This window comes from Lampetra fluviatilis, chromosome 52, assembly GCF_964198595.1.
Source record: "Lampetra fluviatilis chromosome 52, kcLamFluv1.1, whole genome shotgun sequence".
NCBI lineage: Eukaryota > Metazoa > Chordata > Hyperoartia > Petromyzontiformes > Petromyzontidae > Lampetra > Lampetra fluviatilis.
The window spans coordinates 3,115,154-3,137,671 of record NC_136326.1 but is presented as its reverse complement, the minus strand read 5'-3'; the positions used below and the strand labels follow the sequence as shown (position 1 = coordinate 3,137,671).

The 22,518-nt window shown below is 55.3% G+C and overlaps 1 protein-coding gene across 3 annotated transcripts in view; it reads right to left on the bottom strand.

Annotated features, from left to right (window-relative positions):
* LOC144949086 (estrogen-related receptor gamma-like) overlaps positions 1-22,518 on the bottom strand; it is a 101,019-nt gene that overhangs the window by 14,311 nt on the left and 64,190 nt on the right. For all 3 annotated transcript variants that reach the window (XM_078878920.1, XM_078878922.1, XM_078878919.1), the window contains exons 2-3: positions 15,532-16,067; positions 11,815-11,931 (exon numbers count right to left, since the gene is read on the bottom strand). In XM_078878920.1, the coding sequence (XP_078735046.1) occupies positions 11,815-11,931; positions 15,532-16,067 (653 nt within the window). The remainder of the gene's footprint in view (positions 1-11,814; positions 11,932-15,531; positions 16,068-22,518) is intronic.

Sequence of the window (22,518 nt, the reverse complement as noted above, 5' to 3'; positions counted from 1 at the left end):
AATGGGTTGTCGCCGCAGCGAGTCGATCCGCAGGGAGGTTGGATGCGTGTGGTGCGGTAAAGCGTGGGTACCCCCACCTCTACCGAGCCTTCTGGCCAGCGTGGAAGAGTAGGCAAAGCACCCTCCACACCTCAGTCGAGTTGAGGCCCTTCTGCCAGCAGTGGCATCAGCAGGCACTTGCAGGGCTGCCTCTTTTTGACACCTTAAACTTTTTATTAATTTCACTCTTGGAATCTTTTTTTTGATGCTGTTATGACATTCGCTGTTCAACTGTTTTGGGTTCTGGAGGCTGATGCTACAAGGTGTTTAAGGTATCGCAGGTCTACGATGAAAAATAGACTTCCTGTCTGGATTCTTTCTCACCCGGTCTCAAACAAACATCATCAGTTTAACGAGTAGTAGACTTGTCCGACCAACATTATCCAGAATAGAGGGTTTTTTGGGTTCGAGCGCGTACATATAAATGTGTCGTTAAACCCGTCACAGCCAATTAGTAAGGTTTGTCACGTATATACAACGTGTCAATTAGTTACTCGTACAGCACGCCGGTGTGTTGGAAAGTAAACCCACAACATTTACAATCGTGAATGTTGTGGGTTTACGTGACAAACCTTACTAATTGGCTGTGTCGGGTGGTGGCGGGTTTAACGACACGTTAACATTTACGCGATCCAACCCCAAAAAACTTCCGTCGTTGATCAACATCACCGTCACGAGTGATGAGCCAGATGCGCCCTGCCGGATTTGTGCGCTCACCAACCAACCAACCACACCACGCGGAGAGGCGCTCTCGGGTCAGACCGCGCGCGTCTTCGGCACGATGCTCGACGTTCCAATTCAGTTCCTGAAGCAGCTCCTGGCGCGCGCAAGAAAAACGTCGGTACACCACGTGGCACGACCCGCGATTGCGTCGCAGGGGGCCTTTGTACCAATGGGGGGGGGGGGCCGTGCAGCAACGGCGGCATCGCTCGCACGAGCCCACCCCCACCCCCCCGACCTTCCGGACGATCGCGAGCACCAACCGAGCGGGTGAATAATCGCGTAAACAAACAAAGCGCGGAAATTATGAATGAATGCATCACGCCCACCGGCTGGCATCGCCCCCCCCCCCCCACCAAGTCCGACGAGTTTGATGAAGGCGGCATAGAAAATCGGGGGGAGGGGGGGGCCTTCTGTGCGCTTGGCAACTTTAAGGCGTACGTACCTACACGTACGCACGCCTACACGCACGGACACGCGCGCTCACATTATCCCGCCAAGTGCGACCACCGCAGGGGGCAGGGGATAGCGCGCGCTGGCCGGCGACAGGAGCTCCCTCCACCGCGCTTGCCATTTGTAACGTTATCAGGCTCCGTAAATAACCGCAATCATCCCGCCCTGCCAGCGACGGCCACTTATGGCGCATCTCGCGTTAATTTATGGCTGTGTTTTGCAGCCCGACAATACATCGTCGGCGAGGACTCAACAGCGGCGGCGGGGTGACGGCGCCGGCAGCTGATGCGACGGTTACGACAAACGTGAACCCCGCCAACCAACGCGGGATGCGTTGCAGCGGCGGTAGCAGCAGCGGGGGGGGGGGGGGGGGCTAGGAACTCTGCTTTGCTCGTGAGAATGCGGCGCTGCAGGAGTGTTAAGAAGGGCTTGGGGCGCGTGGAGCGAAACGTCGGGACGATCGAGCCGAACAACACGCGCGGCCCGGAGAGCCGACGACGACGACAGCCGGGGTAGGTGACGGTTTTCTGGGCAACAAACAGCGAAAAATTAGTTGGTCGTGAGACGACAGGCATCGAGGTGGTGCTCGTCCCGTGCGGTTACAGCCAGCGGGGGGAGGGGAATTTAGCTGGTGGCGAGTACAGTGGTGGAAACTCCACGTTCCCATGATGGGGCCGAGTCCATCCAAAGGACAAAAACTGTTGACATCCGTGCAAAGGGGTACTCTCATTTGATTGACCCCACGAAAGATTGGGGTGCCACGGTGGTGAGATGTTAACGACCTCGCCTGGTATGCAGGAGGTCTAGGGTTCGATCCCTATCCTGATGCTTGCATATTTGGAGTGTGCATGTTCTCCCCGTGGTCAATTGAATTTTTCTACGGGTCCTCTGGGTTTTCCCTCCACATTTAGAAAACATGCAGTAAAGAGTAGTTGGTCGCGATAAATGTCCACATGACAAGCCACTTCGCCGAGCAATCATTTGTGGCCAGGTCGCTTCTGAAGCATTTAGAAGAGGTAAAAAGCAGACGAACCTGGGAGAAACATCCATGCGACCACGGGGAAAGAGACGCCCAAACTCCAAATAAACAGCAGGCGTCAGGGGTCGGCATCGAACCCACGACCTCCTGTGTACCAGGTGAGGAAATTTACATCTCACCACTGCCGCTTTGAGACAAAGTGGCAGCAGTAGCCAGTGGTGGCGCCAGTGGTAGTGCTGGTGGCGGTGGCACTTGTGGTGGGTGCTGGTGGTGGCAGTGGCGGTGCTGGTGGTGGTGGAATCAGAGGTGGTGGTGCTGGTGGTGGTAGTGGAGGTGGTGGTGCTGGCATCGGAGGTGGCAGTAGCAGTTGTGGTGCTGGTGATGGCAGTGGCGGTGGTGCTGGAGGGAGTGGCGGTGCTGGTGGTAGCGGAGGTGGTGGTGCTGGTGATGCTGGCATCAGAGGTGGTGGTGCTAGTGGTGGAGGTGGTGGTGGCAGTAGTGGTGCTGGTGATGGCAGTGGCGGTGGTGCTGGAGGGAGTGGCGGTGGTGCCAATGGTGGCAGCGGCCGGTGGCTGGCGGCGAGCGAGCACGGGAGGGGGTGGCGGCAGAGTTTGCCTGCCACCCCTGCCCCCAAACAAGGGAGGGCCTCGCTTCAAGCGACACTTAAGCAGCTCTGGGAGAATGACCCAACGTTTAGGAGCGCAATCCCGGTAATCTGGGCCTGGCACGCTTCATTAGGGGCCACGGATAATCCCGTGGCTGGAGGCCTTGGCACGTGTGTGTGTCTGTGTCTGTGTGTGTGTCCGCGTGTGTGTCTGTCTCTGTCTGTCTGTGTCCGTGTGTGTGACATGGCCACCCGCCACCTCGTCTATCGCCCCGGGCTTCGTAGGTGCTCGCTAACAGCACTTCCATCTTTCTTTTGTCCTGCCCATGTACCACCCCCCCCCCCCACCCACTCACTCACCACACTGTCGGTCACGACCGCACACTCACTCAAAAGCGCTCTCCCCCCCTCTCACTCACTCACCACACTGTCGGTCACGACGACACTCACTCCCCCACTCACCACATTGGTCACGACACACACTGTCCGAGCTCTAAAAATAACCTCGTGCAAATTCAAGAAACGTATCGACTGTTATCTATTACAACTTTGACGGTGCCATTTGTTGCTGGCCGCGTGGAAATTAGAAACGTAGGAGCTTTATAAACATGCGTTCGGAGCATTTGGCTGCTACAAATGTCCACGTGATAAGCATCTTCATTTGGGATATCATTTGTGACCAGGTTGCTTCTGAAAACGAGCTATATAGCTCAGTGGGCATTACCTGGAAAAATTAAAATAGTTAAATATTTAGTTGGTAACTTTGGGCCTTTGCTCAGCAACTGTGATGGAGCTAGGGTTTGCAAATCCCATCTCCACCCCCTTTGTCAATTGGCTGTCGGTTTTTTGTCCTTCCCCCGCACCTCCGATTAACACGGTTGGTTATGTACGGTACACAATAAGTTCAACAACATGCATACATTCCCGCGACCGATTTGTGATATCACTCGCCACGTGTGTACGTTGAACCTCTTTCGCACCGTACGTAGCCAACCGTGCTAATCGGAGGAAGGGCGGGGGGACGACGACGACAAACTAAAGAAATGAGTTTTCAGTCCGGAACACGGAGCAAACAAACGAAACCGCTTTCATCTGTAAAAGCAAACGACGGCGGTTGGGTCCCCGCTAGCGCAAGGTGGGCGTGCGAATCTAACGCCGGTTCGGGGGGGTCCGCTCGCGACGGGCGCCCTGACGCACGAGCGAGGTCGTTTGTGGAAGGCCCGGAGGGAGCACGCGAGCATTCGTGGAAGGCCCAGTGGGATCAGGGGAGTGTCAGTGGAAGGCCCGGTGGGAGCGGGGGAGTGTCAGTGGAAGGCCCGGAGGGAGCGGGGGAGTGTCAGTAGAAGGCCCGGTGGGATCGGAGGAGTGTCAGTGGAAGGCCCGGTGGGAGCGGGGGATCGGAGGAGTGTCAGTGGAAGGCCCAGTGGGAGCGGGGGAGTGTCAGTGGAAGGCCCGGAGGGAGCGGGGGAGTGTCAGTAGAAGGCCCGGTGGGATCGGAGGAGTGTCAGTGGAAGGCCCGGTGGGAGCGGGGGATTGGAGGAGTGTCAGTGGAAGGCCCAGTGGGAGCGGGGGAGTGTCAGTGGAAGGCCCGGAGGGAGCGGGGGATCAGGGGAGTGTCAGTGGAAGGCCCAGTGGGAGCGGGGGATCAGGGGAGTGTCAGTGGAAGGCCCGGTGGGAGCGGGGGATCGGAGGAGTGTCAGTGGAAGGCCCAGTGGGAGTGGGGGAGTGTCAGTGGAAGGCCCGGAGGGAGCGGGGGATCAGGGGAGTGTCAGTGGAAGGCCGGTGGGAGCGGGGGATCAGGGGAGTGTCAGTGGAAGGCCGGTGGGAGAGGGGGATCAGGGGAGTGTCAGTGGAAGGCCCGGTGGGAGTGGGGGAGTGTCAGTGGAAGGCCCGGTGGGAGCGGGGCAGTGCGCGAGCATTCACGGAAGGCCGGTGGGAGCGGGTGACCGTTCGGCGCCCCGTTACCGCCGCCACGCCCGAGCCGCCCGCTCGAGGACAGCTGTCAGTCGGGAGGGGTGACGGCAGACACGCGTCGGAAAAAAAAACGCCGCGGCATTTGGCACGTGCTTTTGTGTTGGGAGGCCGACCTCCCACGCCCCCCCCCCCCCCGTGTCTCTCTCCCTCTCTCTATCACGATCTCTCCCCCCCCGAGCTACCCCACGTCAGCTGATGGACATATCGGTTTCCCCTCGGAAGAGCCGACTAATGCCGCCACTAAAGGTTGGCACGGCGCCGGCCGCTACGACGTTATTATGGGGGCACCAATAAAGGGCGGTGGGAGTGGCGCTAAATTGGGGGTGGAACCGCGATGGATATTATATATTTTTTGCTAAATTCTCTCCCACCGCCTGCTCAGCTTCGACGCGCACGGGGATGCGGCGATGCGTCTGTGACGCCCGCTGCAACGAACGGATTTTTGCGCGAGCGATTACATTAAAAAAAATATTATTGAAGGCGAGAGGACGACTGGGACTGCCCCCCCGGTCGTAGCGATGCTCCGCTGCACGGCAGAGACAACTTAGTGACTTAAAGAGGGGGGGAGGAGGAGGGGCATCGCAGCGGCCGCGCTAAAACAGTCGCGCCACAATTTCTCCTCTCCGCCCCTGGACAGACATCAAACACCGCGGGCGACAATGGGGTGTTTGCAGCGATCGCTCTGGTAGGACGGGCTTCCTTACGACGCGCGTCGCAAGGCAGCAGCCGGCTCTCAGGCGCGTTAACGCACGTTAATTTACGCCTAATAAAGCGCACATTTTTTTTTTACTGCTACAAAGACGCGACTCGGGGTCGGTCACGGCACGCGAACAGGCATGTGCGGTATGTACGTATGCATGTCGAACTTATGTATGTAACCGCCAACCGTGCTGATCGGAGGTGCGGGGGAAGGACAATAAACCAAACGCAAAAAGCAGCTCTAAAGAATTCGTTTTCCATCTGGATGATTTAAAAGTGCATTGCTCCAACGACTTCCTAATATCGGAGGAAAGAGCGTTCCGGACGGCCGCAGAAACGTGCCTGAAAGCGCCGGGCGATGGCCAGCCAAAAATCTGCTGCTGCGAGGATGACCATGGTTTGCGTGACGATGGTTTATGCACCTTGACGACACCAGCGAGGTTTCGGAAGTGTATCATTTTCTCAGGGTCCAGTTTGGGAGCACGCGAAAAAAAAAAAGGGAAGTGGGTCAATTTTAAAGTGTTCTCAATTAATCTGGGATGCATTAAAGCAAACGCAACCATCCAATAACCACTTTCCCCTTCCAGAGCAAATCAACAAAGTTTGGTTCACGGGAAGCTATCGGTGGTGGGGGGGGGAGGAGGGGAGGTTTGGTTGGTTTGCCAGGGATGAGTAGGGACACAGCTGATGGATAGTCGTTATCATGCATCACTGGACCTCAAAATTAGCACTTCATCTGAGTGCAGCCGAACACCACATTACAATAAATCTTTATTTTAATCAATAGCCATTACAGGGACGCTCCCCTGGGGGGGGGGGGGGGTAACGCTACTGGGAGGCAGGCAGGGAGGGAAGGGAGGGGAAGGAGGCTTCGGCGTTGGGACAGGGGCGGTGGGACAGCGCGCCGAGGCTGAAAGTCCTCTCGGCGAGGACAAAAGCCAGCGGTTCTCGCTCACAATGGAAGCGGCGTTGAGCGAGCGCGCGGGGGGGGGGGGCTCGCGCTGCCATCGCGGCGTGCGTGAATGTCGTCTGTACATCTCCCTTTGCCGCTCACACACACACCTCTCTCTCTCGGTAGCCGTCGGCTGTAAGGATGAATAATTATGAAAAGGTAACCGAGAGCGCTTCGTCAATCCACTGCTGTTTTAAGGGCACACGCGCGCTGCGTATCTGGCGATGGTTGTTTTGACCATACTTCACCATAATGGTCAGTGTGGGTGGGTGAATTGGTTGGGGGTGGGGGACGGGCGGACCGGTGCAGCGATTGCTTGCCATCGGAACGGGGTTCTCGCACCGCGCTATGAACCCGGTGACCCGAGTTGGATTCCAGGCCGTGTCTAACATCGGTGGCAAGTGACGGCCGATCCAGTCCTGGGCATCCCCCCTTCACCAACCCGAGAATTGTCCAGCGTGGTGAAGTATGGTCAAACAAACCCCCATGACTGACAAGACGCGGGCAAGCCTTCATCAAGCAGCGGATCGACAAAAGGGCCGTACATTATAATTCGTTATTTCATTCGGCTTATTTGCGCGGCAATGGCATGAACCGTGAACCGCGTGCGTGTGCGTAGCGACGCGATCGAGCCAAATGCCTGCAAGTAAATAATTGCAACGGAAACGAGATATATCCCCGGTGTGTTTGAACAGCAGCGGTGCATTTGGAGAGGTTTTGCAACGGGACTGCTACCTGCGTTGTGATTTATTTAAGAACGCACATCGATGGTGTCCGTAACTTGGGGGGGGGGTAAGTAAACGGTTAAAAGAATAATTACTCTCATCACCAGCACTCAATCGCACGCAGCGCACGCACACAAAGACAAAGATCCCCCGCATAGCCTTCGAATACTCTCAAGGGTTCTTAGCGCAGCGCGCCAACCGCAACACTACCACGCCTCCCCACACAAAGCCACACGCGCAAGCACAGGGCCACGTGAATAGGAACCCCCCCCTCCCATCGCACCTCACCACCGCCCCACCTCCCACATCACTCACCCACCTCCCCACCCCAAACAGCCCCCTCTCAACGCTCACCACGCGACACGCCTGTTCACACACGGCACCCCCATTCTTCGTCGCAACTCAACAACAGCGCACGTGCGCGGGCACACACACACACAAACGGAGCAAATCTTTTCAGAAGTTGCGTCTATGCCTCTGGCATAGGAGGGGCGCATGGACGGGGTGGGGGGGGGGAGGCTGGGAGGTTGGCGAGTTCAGAGGGGGCGGCTATGGAAACTCGCGCTGTCAGCTGTCTGCCAGCGCCGTCCCGCAGAGTCTCGAGGGCTGTGTTTTACGATCGTTTCCCCTGTTTATTTTGGTCTCCGCTTGCGGACGATTTGTTTTGCACTCAAGGCAACAGGTCACACACAAACGGACGCGTTCAGCCACCGTACAATACATAAATATTGAACACGCAGTCCGTTATTAAATCGACGGGATTATGCATATACCATTTTATCAGCGAAGGGTTAAAATAACGGGCCCACATCTCCTGCGCGTGTGCACAGAGGGACGGTCGATCCACTGCTGGATTAGGGGGCCTCGCCACGCCGGAGTTTGTGTGTTGGAATAGGGCAGGGAGAGCACGGATTTGGGAGTGTCGAAGTGCAGTACAACAAATGGATTCTGTTGTGCTGCCCTCCGCTTCCCAATACCTTGTCCCGAGTGCACGCGGGATGCGTTGGCGGTCGCCAATCAGGGCACGGGCCAGGCATGAGCCAGGCACCGTCCCACTCGGCTTGAGAGAGATCCGGCGAAATGGGGGTGCGCATTCCGGGCGATTAGCTCCTGCGCACGGTGCCCCGCTAAACGCCGATTGAATCCCCTCTCATCCTCCGCCCCTCCTCCTGCTCCCCCCCCCCCCACTCAGCCATCCCACCCTACCCCATCCCCCACGCGACTCAATCAGCCATCACTCGTAGATATGTTCTCAAATTCATTACGGGGAGATGTGATGATTTTATTACGCCATTAGCGAAATAAGTTGGATCAATTTATCTTGCCGCTTCGTTCATAAAAACCAAAGCGGTGCCAAACAATATGCCTCGCCACTGTGCTTCGCAGGCTTCGGGGCCTTGGCAATTAATCATCTTAAACGGCTGTTGCGCATTTCTCCGGCACGACCGCGTAGCGGTGGCGGCGGTGGCAGTACCGGCGTGCGAGCCAAAGCCTTTTGGAAGCCGGAGGTTGGTGGATCACACGGATTATGTCGTCCGTTCACGAGGATCTCAACATGCCGGGCTATGCGAGGTGACTAGTTAGATGGCATATTGTTAGGTTTTTTCGGTAAAGTCACGTAGGTAAAAAACGGTTCCACCTGAAGACGGAAGCTTGTGTTGCCTCCGAAACGTCGTGATTTTTATTTTATTTTTATTTTACTTTTATTAATTTGAATTTGAATTTTTTACCTACGTGACTTTACCGGAAAAACCTAAGAATATGAATCCTTGCAGTCACGAAAGCTTCAAATCTAGAATTAGTTAGATGGCAGTCTGGCGGCGAAGAGTGGGCCTCAACCTGTCTATGATTAAATAATACATTCTAGCCGTGCTCGATCTACCGACGGTAACGGAGAGGTGGTGGTGGACAGACCCGGTTCTGATATCCAATCGCCAATGTATGTTGAATTTATTTCGCACCGTACGTAGTCAACAGTGCTAATCGGAGGTGCCAATCACGTTAGCCGTGAACTAGGAATCGAACTCTGATCCATGGGGTCTGTTTGGCACCCGAGCCAACAATGCCACCACCGCCCCCCCCACCAAATCCCCCATCCCCTCCCCCGGCTTACGTGACATCTATTAAAAATTGGGCCTACGGTGAAAATCATCCTGAATATGGCCTGATCTTGTTGAGATCTCAAAAGCCAAGCAGGATTTTTTTGTTATGTTTGGAGCCTGGGTGAGAGGCTTGATTGGAGGGACCTGCCCTGGAACGCTCAGCGGCGTTCGTTCGGAATGCGAGGTGGCCAGGACGGTGGCATGCCAGAGGGTCCCTCGAATCCGTCCAACACCTCGTACCTCACGCGCATGCGCCGGGGCACAAGGTGTTGGGGTCAGTGGAGGGCAGTACACAGCAGAATCCATTGTTGTACTGTACTTCGACGCTCCCACGTCCGTGCTCCCCCTGCCCTCATCCAACAAAATAAACTCCGGCGTCACACACGGCGCGGGGAGAGGACCCCCCCCTCATCCAGCAGTGGATCGACCGTGCCTGCGTGTACACGCGCAGGAGATACGGGCCTGCTATTTAACCCTTCTCCCCTATAAAACGTACGTGTGTGTGTGTAATTCCGTCCATCCAGCGTCCTCATTTCGGACACAATTGGCCAAACACCCCGGGGTAGAGTCGGAAGCTCGGCAAGTTGTCGAGAGGAGTCGGGTGAGAGGCTCTCTCCCGGGTAAGACCAAAGCCACTGTTATCGCACTGCAAGATTTCCTCCAAAACGCAAGCACTCGTTAGGAAGGGATTTGCCATATAACACGACACTGGATCCTCTTAAACGGAGTCCTGATGCTCTGAAAAGCTTTCCTGTTCGTTGCGAGCACCTAATCTAATGTATTACTACTGTACAGCTGTCCGCCACCACCGTCACCACCTATAGCCTTCATAGACTGTTGGGGCGAGTGCTGTTAGCAAGCACCTAAGAAGGCCGCCATGGCACACGAGGGGGTGGGTGACCAGCAGCACGCCCGGCCACCTTCGTCTCCCCAGTGGCGATGTTTAAACATCGCACCAGGTACTCATTTCAGGCCGAATTGACCTAGGGGAGGCCCAGGAAGAGGTTCAGATAATTGTCCGTGGCGTTGGCCGTGACCGGAAATCGAACCCGGGTCGCCGGGTTCGTAGCGCGACATCGTCACGATTCTGGATTACGGTTCAACGATCGGTTGTGTGCAGTTTAGTTGAAACCGTTCAGGAGTTTTGCTTGCACCGAATCGATGCTGCTGACAATATGCACTCCCAGAAGGCCGTAGAGGACCGATGAGTTGTGTAAAAAATAAAACTTTTATATTTCATGCAGGAAAGACGGAGATGTGAGGGAGACGTTGCTGCCTCCTGGTCTCGTTTCTTATTTATATCCCCCACATCCACGCCAATTATTATTCTGGTTTCAATGTTCCGTCTCGTATAATACATCTTCTGTATTCCCCTTTCACGCTTCCTTCCCCCCCGCACCTCCAATTAGTGAAAGAAGTTCAACGAACGTACGTTTTTTTTTTATATTTCACTTTTATTAATTATTTTTTTTTTACCTACGTGACTTTACCGAAAAAACCTAAGAATATGAATCCTTGCAGTCACGAAAGCTTCAAATCTAGAAGTACGTACATAACATCTCGCCACCGTGGCGCATAACTACCTCGCCAACTACCTTTTTTATCCTGACGACGATTGCTTGTGTTGCGATCGAAACGTCGTAGTTTGTTATTTTCAAGAATATTCATTCCTGCAGTCACGAAAGCTTTAAGTCAAGATTTACCTCGCGCCTGGTCGCGTGGATTTTTCTCCGGGTCCTCCCGTTTTTCTCGCCCCACATTTAGAATCCTGCGTTTAATCAGCTGCTGTACATTTTCCACGTGACGGAGCCACTTTCGTCGAGCTAGAATTTTTGGCCATGTCGCTTCTGAAAAACAGCTATATAACCGAGTAGGCCTTACCTTGTAAAATAAAAATTAAATGTTGCTTCGTATCGTTTAGTTCAGACATACAAGCTGAAGTTACATTCGCATCACTCGTGCATCGTTTACCTCCTAACCACGTGCTCTACGGAAAAGCGCGACGAGCCTGCGTACGGCATCACCGAGCGCGGGTCTCGTGTTTTCCACGGAGTGCTTTTGCCAGGGCTGACAATGAAAGGGCTCATATTCTTAGTTTTTTTCGGTAAAGTCACGTAGGTAAAAAATAAATATAAAAAATAATAAAAGTAAAATAAAATAAAAATCACGACGTTTCGGAGGCAACACAAGCTTCCGTCTTCAGGTGGAACCGTCACAGCACGATAGCTGTATCAAGTAATAGAAATTCCAAGAAAACACTATTTGTATATATACTGGTTGAGGGTGGGAGGAGCCAAGGTAGGCCTGGATATTATTATTGTGAGGTTCAGTGCGGCTGAAGCACGCTGTTAGGAATGAGCCTTTGTTGTGTAGACTGTGACTTTACCGAAAAAACCTGAGAATATGAATCCTTGCAGTCACGAAAGCTTCAAATCTAGAATGAAAGCGTTCCCCCACCGAAGGTAAAAAAGATAAAATAAAAAAACACATTTAAATCAAATTTTTGAAACGCTTTCCATGTGGAGTTTTCTTAAACACGCGCGAGTTTTCTCCGGGCACGTTCTCACCTTCCTTGAGCATGCCCACGGTGAGGCACTTCATGAAGCGGCACGCCTGGCACGACTTGCGGCGCCGCTTGGTGATCTCGCACTCGTTGGAGGCTGGGCAGCTGTACTCGATGTTTCCTGGTGGGCGCGGAGAGCAAAGGGCGGGCCCGGCAGGCGCCAGCGTGCACGCGGTGGGGGCAAAAAACACAGGCAGGTGAGCGAACAGCCGAGCCGGCGAAGACAAAAATCCACACGTATAGCCCGCAGAGACCGTCAGGGGGCAAGTGCTGTCAAGCGAGGGCCTACGAAGGCCGGGCTCGGCGCACGAGGCGCTGGTGTGGGCAAGCACCACGGCCGGACCCGCCCTTTGTCTCCCGAGCGCCGAGTCGACCCACAACATGGCCAGGAATGATTCGGATATCACCCGCCACTGATGTTATCAGAATGAGAAACTTTACATGTCCTGGAAGAAGCTGATGAGCTATGAAGCTCTTTTTTTCGCAGACATTAGCCACGACCGAGAATCAAACTCAGGCCGCCGAGTTCACAGCGGTCACCGATGCCGCGTGGCGAGCGATGCCGCGATTTCGTACCGGTGCACCGACGGAACGTCTCGGCGAACAACGCTGGACGCAAATGTACCCCGTGGCATTAAGCCCCACAACAGCGACCATAATAGCCGCCGTTCGCCACTAAGTGGCGGTGATGTCACCACGGCGGCTGTGCCAGGCCAGGTGCACTTTGTGGCCACGTGAAGTGTCGGTGGCTCGCTGCTGGCAAGGATGTCGTGGGACAGACCCAGGTGCCATGAATGAGATGGACTGGCAGATGCACCAGCGGTGCCTCCTACTGTGCCAACTTGCTGCATTTTAGCTGCCCGGCACTCCGCTCGTTGTTGTGAGCACCGGTCCTTTGCCCTCCATTTTTGTTGGAGGGTGACTGCCACCAACTACCCAGTAATGTCAGCAACCTCTTCCACAATGACCGATCTTGACACTACTGGTAAGTCAACATCCTCCTGTGCTGCATAATTCCATCACTTTTCCATCCCACGACATGCCCGTTTAGCCCCCTCTACCCGGCCAAACAGAAGCTGCTTGGGCATGCGGTGGCTGGGCATTCGGGCTACGTGACCCAGCCAACGCTGCCTTGCCTGTCAGAGGAGCTCACCGATGGGACTGTGTCCATTAAGCCCTAAAGCCCCGTCGCCACCCATCCCCTCCGTGTGTTCCTCTGACGCCCCTCAGAAATTAGGGTGAAGCGTGCCAACTATCCTTGCCGGGTGCCGCCCTCGTTGGCAGCGAGGGGCCGCACTCCCTCTGTCCTCACGGCCGCACTCATCCCCATCCCCTCGCTTGCTCGCACACACGCATTCATCTGACCCGTCACGTGCTTCGTCTACCCGGCCACCTCTGTCCCAGCATACATCGTCACGTTGTGGCATGTTCTGGACAACCGCCAGCTTTGCGGTTGAGTCGTCCGTAAAATCGTGGTCTCTGTCTCCGTGTGTGGCCAATTAGGGACAGGTGTCATTGGGGGGGGGGGGGGGGGAAGGTTCTCCCACCCCCTAGGCTCGTGAAGTGAAAATTATAGCAGAGCATCGGAACGACTGAAATGAGAAGGGTCGGAAGGCGCTTTGAGATACTGGGTCATTTAAGTGCCCGATAAATACGACGCTTTATAACAGGGTTCTCCTTTGGTAGCAGCACCCAGTGTGTCCAGCACCCGCGGTCATTTGTTCGGCGTTCTGTCCTCGACAACTCGCAGCAAACCGCATCGCAGGCTCTTCTAGCTGCCGTTTTGCGCTGGCAATAATGCAACCGCAGCGTGCAGCGGAGCAGACGACGGGAGCGCACAGTCGACCGCCCATCCAAGACCAATGGACAACGGCGGACACCGAAAAAAAAGCGCCGCCGACCGGTTCGAGGGCCTTAGGCGGCAGCGTGACGCCGCGCGTTTTCGAGAGCGCGCGCCGGTCAGCAATCAGAGGCGCGGGTTTTCCCCGCGTCGATCGTTTCCTCCCAAGGGGTTGCCCCCCCCCCCCGCTGCGGCAGGTAGCGTGGGGCAAGATTGAGGCAGGAGCAGCCACGTCGCCAAAACTCGGAAAAAGCTCGTCTCTCTCTGTCTCTCTGCAACGCGCCGAACGAAGGCGGCGGAGGAACGGAAGGCAGCGCTCGCAGAGTCCCCGGCCCCGTCTCGTGCGCCGCGGCGAGCATAAAGCTCTCAAGCGGCGCGCAGAAAAAAAATAAGAAAAAAGAATCGCTCAGACACACGCCGCAGTTTGCGCGCCACAGACACATTGAGACGGAGTGCGGGCGCGGCGGTGTGAATTATTTAAAAGGGGGGGGGGGGGGTGCCCGCTTTTATGAGCTGTGCATTTAATAAATCAACCGTGGCGCCGTGATGTTTGAGAAGCCTCCGCCCGGCCCGCCGCCGCCGCCGCCACCGTCAGCCCAGACTTTACACGCGCGCCGATTGCACGCGTGCATGTGCGCGCGTGCGTGCGAGCAAGTGTGTGCGCGCGCCGCTGCTGTACAAAGATTGGCAACGAGCAGTGGACTTGTACGGAGTTCACAGCCGGGCTGTGTGTGTGTTTGTCTGTGCTTTGCAAGTGCGGGCACACACACACACACACGTGGTGTGCGAGGTGCGTTGAGGAATGTCTGGCAAGGGGACAATTGAAAAGTCGGGTTTGCAAAGCAAAGGGTCCAAAGGCCAATAACGCCATGCAGCCAGGAGCAAACAGCGCTGTTGATTGTGCGATACATAAGAGTGAATGTTTCTTTGCTTGACCTAGGGAATTCCAAAGTGCAGAGGAGGTACGAGCGGGGAGCTAGCGGAGTGTTGCGAGCTGCGGTCGGGTGAAGACAAAGCCGTTGGGTCTGACGGACGGAGGAGTGAACGTGCGTGGGCACGCAGTGGCGTGGGTGGCATAAGCCGGTGGGCTCCCTCTGGCCAATTTCTCCACCCCCCACCACCCTACTCCACCTCCTCTTCACAGCACGTGTGCCCTCCGAGCTGTCGAGTATTTTGGGATACTCTTCCATGCCGGTCGGCCAGACGACGAGTTGGAGAAGGCGTGGAGGACCCGCACCTCGTGCGCGCGCGTGTGTACCTGCCGATTGTGACGGACTGTGAGCATTACCCATCTATGCCGCCAGGTGGACCAGAGGCGGTGGTGGGGGGGGGGTGGGGGGAGTGATCTAAAAACTTTCTCCGTCGATTTAACCGCCTCGGCCCTTTCAAAACTCATTTCGAGAACTGCTTCTTGTGTTTAGTTAGTTGTTCTTCCTCCACACCTCCGATTACCTACATACCTACTTACATCAAAGCGGACAGGCGACCTCTGGATTACAAGTCCAGCGGCGCCGTCCGCTACACCACAGCAGCAGCTTCCCGTTAACATTAAAGGAGAATCTTGACTTGAAGCTTTCGCAACCGCAGGAATTAATATTCTTTGGGTCTTTCGGTAAAGTCGCGTAGATGGTTAAAAATAAAAAGATCGCTTGTGTTGTGATCAAAACGTCGTATATTTTTTGTTATTTTCTTTGAACCATCTACGTGACATTACCGAAAGACCCAAAGAATATTAAAGGCGAAGCTAATTATTTGTTATCTTTATTACAAAGGTGGCTCGAATAGCGACACGGGCGTGTCAAACGCCCGCAGGATTCGAGCAGGGGGCCTTACCCAAACGCGCCCCATCATCTCCCCCCCCTCCCTCCCCCACCCCCTCACCCTGGATGGTGCGCTTGAAGAACGCCTTGCAGGCCTCGCACGACGCCACGCCGTAGTGGTAGCCCGAGGCCACGTCGCCGCACACCAGGCACAGGCGCTTGGGCAGCGTGCTCAGCATGTACTCGCACTTGCTGGGCTGCCCCTCGTCAGCCGCGGCCGCCGCGGCCGGTCCGCCCCCCAGGCCTCCGCCGGGCTCGTAGCGGGCAGGCTTCCGCGAGCCGGGCGTCGACGTTGCCGGGGGCGCGGGCGGCGGGGAGTAGAGTGCGGCCGGCGCTTGCAGGAGGTGTGCGGGCGTCGGCGAACCGCTGCCGTGCCGCGTGTAGCTGCCGCTGCTGGCGTCCGAGAGCTCGCCGGGGCTGGGCTGGCTCGCAGCGTCGCCCAGGGAGCCGGGGCTCGACGGCTCCGTCTTGATGTAGGCCGAGAGGGGCCCGTCGGCGGCGCTCGCGTGGTGATGGTGGTGGTGGTTGTTGTGGTTGTTGTTGTGGTGGGGCGGGTGGTGGTGGTGGTGGCGGCTTTCGGACATCCTGCCCAAGTATCTGTCGCGGTACGCGGGAAGAGAGAATGAAGGTGAACGATCAACATTGTGGTCGCTGTTGCGTACACCTTGTGCTGCCACAGGGACAGCTGACACTGGGGGTCCCCCTTGGCTAGACTGTCGGAACGGCTTGGAATGGTTGAGATGCGACATTGAGACATGATAAGTCCCATTCCCTATCCTTAGCATCAGCCATGATCAATCCCCCAAGACATCACCGTTCCTCTCTTAACTAAACAATTAAACTATTTTTATTTTCACCAGCTAACGAAGGTCGATCGAGCTGCTATACAGCTCTTGTTTAGAAGCGGCCTGGCCACAAATTATAGCTCAACTTAGTGGCTTATCATCATGCGGAAATGTATAACAGCCTATTATCTCTAAACGTGTAAGGAAATAACCAGAGGACCCGGAGAAAAACCCACGCGACCACAGGGCGAGAACATGCAAACTCTCGCCGCCGTGGCGTCCCTCTGGATCAAATCAATCTTCATTTCACGTGCCAATATCACCCTCAACGAAGCAGGAGTCGGTGCACGATGTACGCAAAGTAAACAAATATCTTCCGCCGGCACAAGTAAACAGACTCGACAACGCGTTTTCTAGCATCGTCCCTACGCCGGCAACTCCACTGTCATTTTCCGTCGTTCATTTCGAGCGGTTGCTGGAAAAATGACTTAATCGTCAGTAAATCCCACGGTCCGGCAAACTCGCGCGCGCAAAACGGAGGAGGGGATCAAATTTATCGACGAGCCGAACGCTGCGCTAATGTGAAATCGTCGAAGATTCATTGACGTAAACGAGAAAAAAAGACGTAAAAATAAATATATAGACACACACACGTGTCGGATCTCATCTCATGCGAACATTTGAGTGACACAGAAAAGGAAGTGGAGAGAAAAGGCATGGCATAACAAGCCACACAGGGACCCATAATCAGCACCGTCATCACACTGCCAAAACATGAACGCAGTAGTTTTTTTTCCACGCCGACGGTAAAAGTGGCCACTGTGCTGCAGCGGAGGAGGACTCTCCGGCACAGCGCCCGGCGCGCTAGCGTCCATCCGCCCGTGCAGAGAGCGGATTTCGACGATGGCTCCATCGTGACACACACAGTCCGGCGTGGTTCGTCAGATCTATCGAGGCGACGTTCTGGGCCTTCGTAGCTCACGCGTCCCGGGTGATGACGACGGTGTACGTACGCGTGCACGTTGAACTTAGCCAACCGCGCTAATCAGAGGTGCAGGATGATAATGATGACCACAACGATGATGATGACGATGATGACGATGACGACGATGACGACGATGACGACGATGACGACGATGATGACGATGACGACGATGACGACGATGATGACGACGGTGTACGTATGCGTGCACGTTGAACGTGGCCAACCGCGCTAATCAGAGGTGCGGGATGATGACGAGGATGATGATGATGACCACAACGATGATGACGACGACGACGACGTGCACGGCAAATAAAGGACAAAGGCCTCCTCGTCACGTTGACATGCCAATGTCATTAAAGCTGTCGAAAGCGCACGACGCTATAGAACGTCTAGTGGGGTGCCACCGCCACCTTTCGCCACCTCCCGTCAAGATTTCACGACGAACCGTGGCGACGGCTCCGTTCGCCACCGACGGAGAACACGGGCCGCCGAACGGCCACGGCCGCCTTCCCACGTAAGACAGAGCCTCAACAAAACCTGGCACGCATCGGGTCAACGCCCACCGGGGGTCGCGGGCAAACGATCCTCGCCGGGAGTCGAAGTCAGGCCTCTCACGGTCGGAGACCCGCCGCGTTGAAGACCGAGAGCTTCGCGGGCGCGATGCGCAATCGGCCTTAATCGCCGAAATGTTAATCAATTACACAGAAAGCCCTGTTACACCAGCGGCGTGTATTAAAGGCAATAAATTCTCATTCGGCTGTTTTTAATTCGGAGATTATTTTTCTGTACTCCACTTACGGAGAAGTACACGCGGGCAGCGGAAGTCCAATTCTCCGTGTCGTGTCGTGTGTGTGTGTGCGTGCTAATCTTTCTCTTCCCTTCTCTCGTGAAACGCGGACACTGCGCCAACCGGGTTGTTGCCGTGCAATTTAACACGCGACAAATATCATCCATAAGTTTTTTTTGGTGAGATCGTGGAAGTATGTGTCATTAAAGCGGCCAATTAGTAAGGTTTGCCACGTAAACGTGACAATTAAACCCACAACATTTACAATTCGTGTACCGTGGCGTCTCGCCGGTAAATTACAACCAGCCTCATCAGGCGACAGCCAGAATTGTGGCAAAATCCTCCCCCTTCCTGTTTCTTGTCGTGCAACGCATGCGAGTGCATTCAAACGCATCAATTCAATCAGTCACTCTGGCCAGGCCGGACGGAGGGCTCTCTGGAAAATCTGATGCCAGATTAACGTGGCGTTCAGGTTAATCCCCTATTTATCAAACATCTACACTGGGCGGTGAACCCCGCCAATGGGGACTTTAGTCTATGTTGGGCAGACCAAGGATAGGAGCGGGGGGGAAGAAGGGGCGGCCAACATCGTATATACTTTGAGGTACATTAGCGGTCCTTAATGTGTCCGGGGCTCCTAATCCGATCCAACTTTCTCTGCCCACCGCGCCGGGCCCCCCCCGCCCCCTCCACGTTTGAGCGGAAATCTGATAAAGTGCATTGCGCCGAGCGCACGTTCGGCAAGAACGCCGACGCGAGAGCGGGGCGAGGCAACGGCCGTGCAGGAGGTGGCGGGAGTCGCGAACGCAAAAAAAAACGAACACGAGACGCCGTGGATGCCAAGAGTGACGCACGAGAGAGAGAGAGAGAGAGGAGAGGGGGGCGGGGGGGGGGGCCCCCCCCGTTCCGGCTTGTCGAAACTCAAGACTTCACGGCCACAGTCAAGGAGACCGGCCAATTAGCGAGACGCCGAGCGTCGGCGCAGACCCGTCAAATCAAAGCGGCTTTCATAACCGATCCCGCAACCACGGGATTGAGAATGTACGTTCGTACGTACGTGTTGAACTTGTTTTGCACCACCGTACGTATCCAATCGTGCAAACCAAACACAGAAAGCGGTTCTGAACAAATGAGTTTACAATATAAATGATGTAAAAGCAGATCCTACCGAGTTGGAGAGAAAAATCTCTTTCAGATGCTCTTATGCGGCTGTCTGGAATGCTCTTCCGATATTAGGAAGCCGCTGGAGCTATGCACTTCTAAATCATCTAGATTGACAGCTCATTTCTTTAGAACTGCTTTTAGTGTTTGTTGTGCTTCCCCACCGCACTTCCGATTAGCACGGTTGGCTACGTAGGGTGCGAAAGAAGTTCAACATACCAACACAATTCAACGGTGAATTCAAAAAAATCGAATTCAGTTTCCCGAAGACGCTCTCCTCCCGGGCACGCAGGGCGAAACGTAACGGGGGGGGACACGGTGCCGGACAACGCGACCGGCGGGCGAGACGAGGCAGAGCAGTGCAGCACAACCGCGAACGAACACCCGCGTGGGGACAGCGCGTGCCGCTTTAAGAGCCCCGCGAACTCCCATCCAGCACCCACGTCTCTTAAAACCACAAAAGCCACGAAAACGACAAAAACCACCAAAAACAATCTCCGGCAACGGCCCCCCAAGGCTGCAACTGCCATACGTTTCACTATCAGGGGAGCCACCTTCATGAATAATCACACAACACGCATTATTCGGGCCGGCCCAGAATTATCCTACGGATGACGACGACGACACCGAGAGAGAGCGAGGGGGTTAGCGAGCGAGTGCGAGCGAGTACCGGGCTCCCTATGCCGGAGTTGCGCCGTTCTTTCCGGCGCCCGTTTCGGCAGCGTCGGCCTGTGGCGAGCAGAGCAGGGCAAGCAAGCAGGTTCACACACGGCAAGGTCCGCGAGGGCACCGCTCGAACGATGTCCACCGTGACGCCAGGTCAGCGAGCCAGTGAGCTCCATCCCAGTTTTTCTGACCCTCCCTCCCTCAGCTGGACTCCATGGCGAATTAAGCGTCGCCTCCGCCTTCCTGCCGCTCCTCTAATGCGTTAATCACCCGCTCATGTCCACCGCGATTACAAAACCCCGAGACGGAACTCGCTGCCTGCCCAGCTGAACCGGAGGGGAGACGTTTACCGCCCCCCCCCCCGACCTGCACTGTGCGCAAAACGGATTCGGGAGCGCTGGCGGGAAATGCCGCGGCAATGACGAGACGCAACGCGCCTTCGACCAGCCCACCGTGAAACGCGTGGCCCATTCCCGTCGGAACTCGGAGGCTAAGCAGGTGCTGAGCCTGGTTAGCAATCGGAAGGGGGGGGGGGAAGACTGCGAAGGGAATGCCAGATGTCGTAGGGATTTGCTTGTGCGGTGGGGTCCAGATGGCAGTAGAGCAAATGTATTTCCTGAACCCATCTGTTGCTAAGCTTCGAGCGTTATCTCTACGCGTGCGCGTGGGCTGTTCTTCTCGTTGCCCCGTCTTGGTCTCCCGTGCTAAAACTAAGCCGAGCTATTTTTTGTTATTTTACCAGGTAACGCCCAACTGAGCCACGCAGAGGGGCGACCTGGCCATCGTAAAATGATAGCTCAACGAAAGTGGCTTATCGCGTGGGAATTGTATCGCAGTCAAATGCTCTCTGCAAAGCAACGCCCATTCTGATTGAGGGGGGCGGGGGGAATCGGAGCACCCTGAGAAAAATCCACGCGACCACGGGAAGAGAGAGAGAGAGAACATACAAATATACAGCGAGGGAGTTAACATCTCCTAGCCACCGTGGCGCCCCCGATCACAGCGAAGGAAACTGGCCCGGACGCTCCGGCAAAGAAGCAGCAGCACCCTGTGATTCCGCGCGGGCTCTTCCGAGGTAAACGGCGAGTGGCAGCAGTTCCTGCAACTATTCTAGTAGCAAGCAAGTGGTGGAGGCGGGGCTATCACTATTTTCCCTCCCTCTTCGTAGCCCCGGCGCCCTTTGACCCAGTGGGGACACCCCCCCCCACCGCGCCGGTGCAGTTGCACCGCCTACACACCGCCAACTTGCGAGCTACACCGACACCCAACGATTGCAGGGAAGTCACCCAGTTCGTCGCTATGTGGGAACGGGGTAGGATCACCATCCACCCCGGTACGATGTACCCTGCTGCTGCATCTGATCCCAGTCTTCCTCTGCCTCCACCTCTAATCACAAGCAAAGCGCTTGCCGCAAATGAACCACAATACCACGCTGATCTCATCAAGGTCCATAAACCGTCCCCGCAAACTCCGCTCATTCTCACGGCAGCAGCTTTTGGCTGGCCATCAAAGAAAGACGGTCACCGTCATCCTGAGCTTTCAAGCGCACTTTTGCGGCCGTCTGGAACGCTCTTCTCCTTCCGATAAATTAGCAAGCTGCTGGTAGCTATTCAATTTTAAATCATCATCATGATTGAAAACAAATTTTTTGACTCGTGATTTTTGTGTTCAGTCTGATGTCCTTCTCCTGTACCTCCGATCGGCACGGTTGGCTACGTACGGTGCAAAAGAAGTTTAAAAGGACAAATATCCCCCGTATAGCAACTGGGGGGACAAGGTGGGTCCCGTAGTGGATTCCTGAATCTATCCGTGCAGAGCTTAGAGCGTTACCCGCTCCTCGTACACCCCTCCTCCCCCGCACCCCGCCTCGGGGGTGGGTTTTCCCCCGGGGTTCTCTGTTTATCATCGTAAGTGGAAAGGAACTCTCGTTCAGAAAAGGTGACCAAACTTTGGAAAATCAGGAGCAACCTGAAAAAGGTTTGGAGAATCGTTGAGGCGATTCCACCACCACCATCATTATTATTAAAACAAACAAAGTGCCAGGGGGGCTTTGTTAACAGCAGGCGTTTCTATCAGACCACAGTGGCAGGCACATGGGACCCATAATGTTCAAGTCATCATCACTTCTAACGACCTTTCAATATAAACATACTTGGAGAACGCCCTTGTAAACTAAGAATTAATTAGGCGTTGTAATCGCTCCGACACCGACCCTCGCGCCCGCCAAGATTCGACGACGCGCCCCGGTCCAATCCCACTCTTGTAAGAATGTGGCCAACGTTAGCGGCCTCTGATGGCCGCAGGGACGGCGAGAGACCAATCGCACGCGGCGCCACGCGCGGAGAAATCAAAGATTCCTGCGCGCGCGCGTCGTGATCCTAAGAAATTAGTTTTAAAACGATAAATCATCAATGCATCGGTTACTCGCTTAGGATCAGTAGAGTGGGCAGGGGGAAGGTTTCACCTTTCGTGGCCCTAACGGCAAAGCTGTTAATTGTAATTAGAATTAACTCGGTGAACGGGCGGGCGGCGGCACGGACGCAGAGAACCCACAACCCCAACGGTTCCGTAGATCATCCCACGGAACCGATGTCCGGGGAGGGGCGGAGTAGAACGTTACAAACAATAAAAAGGTAAACAAATCATTCAACACACATACAAATA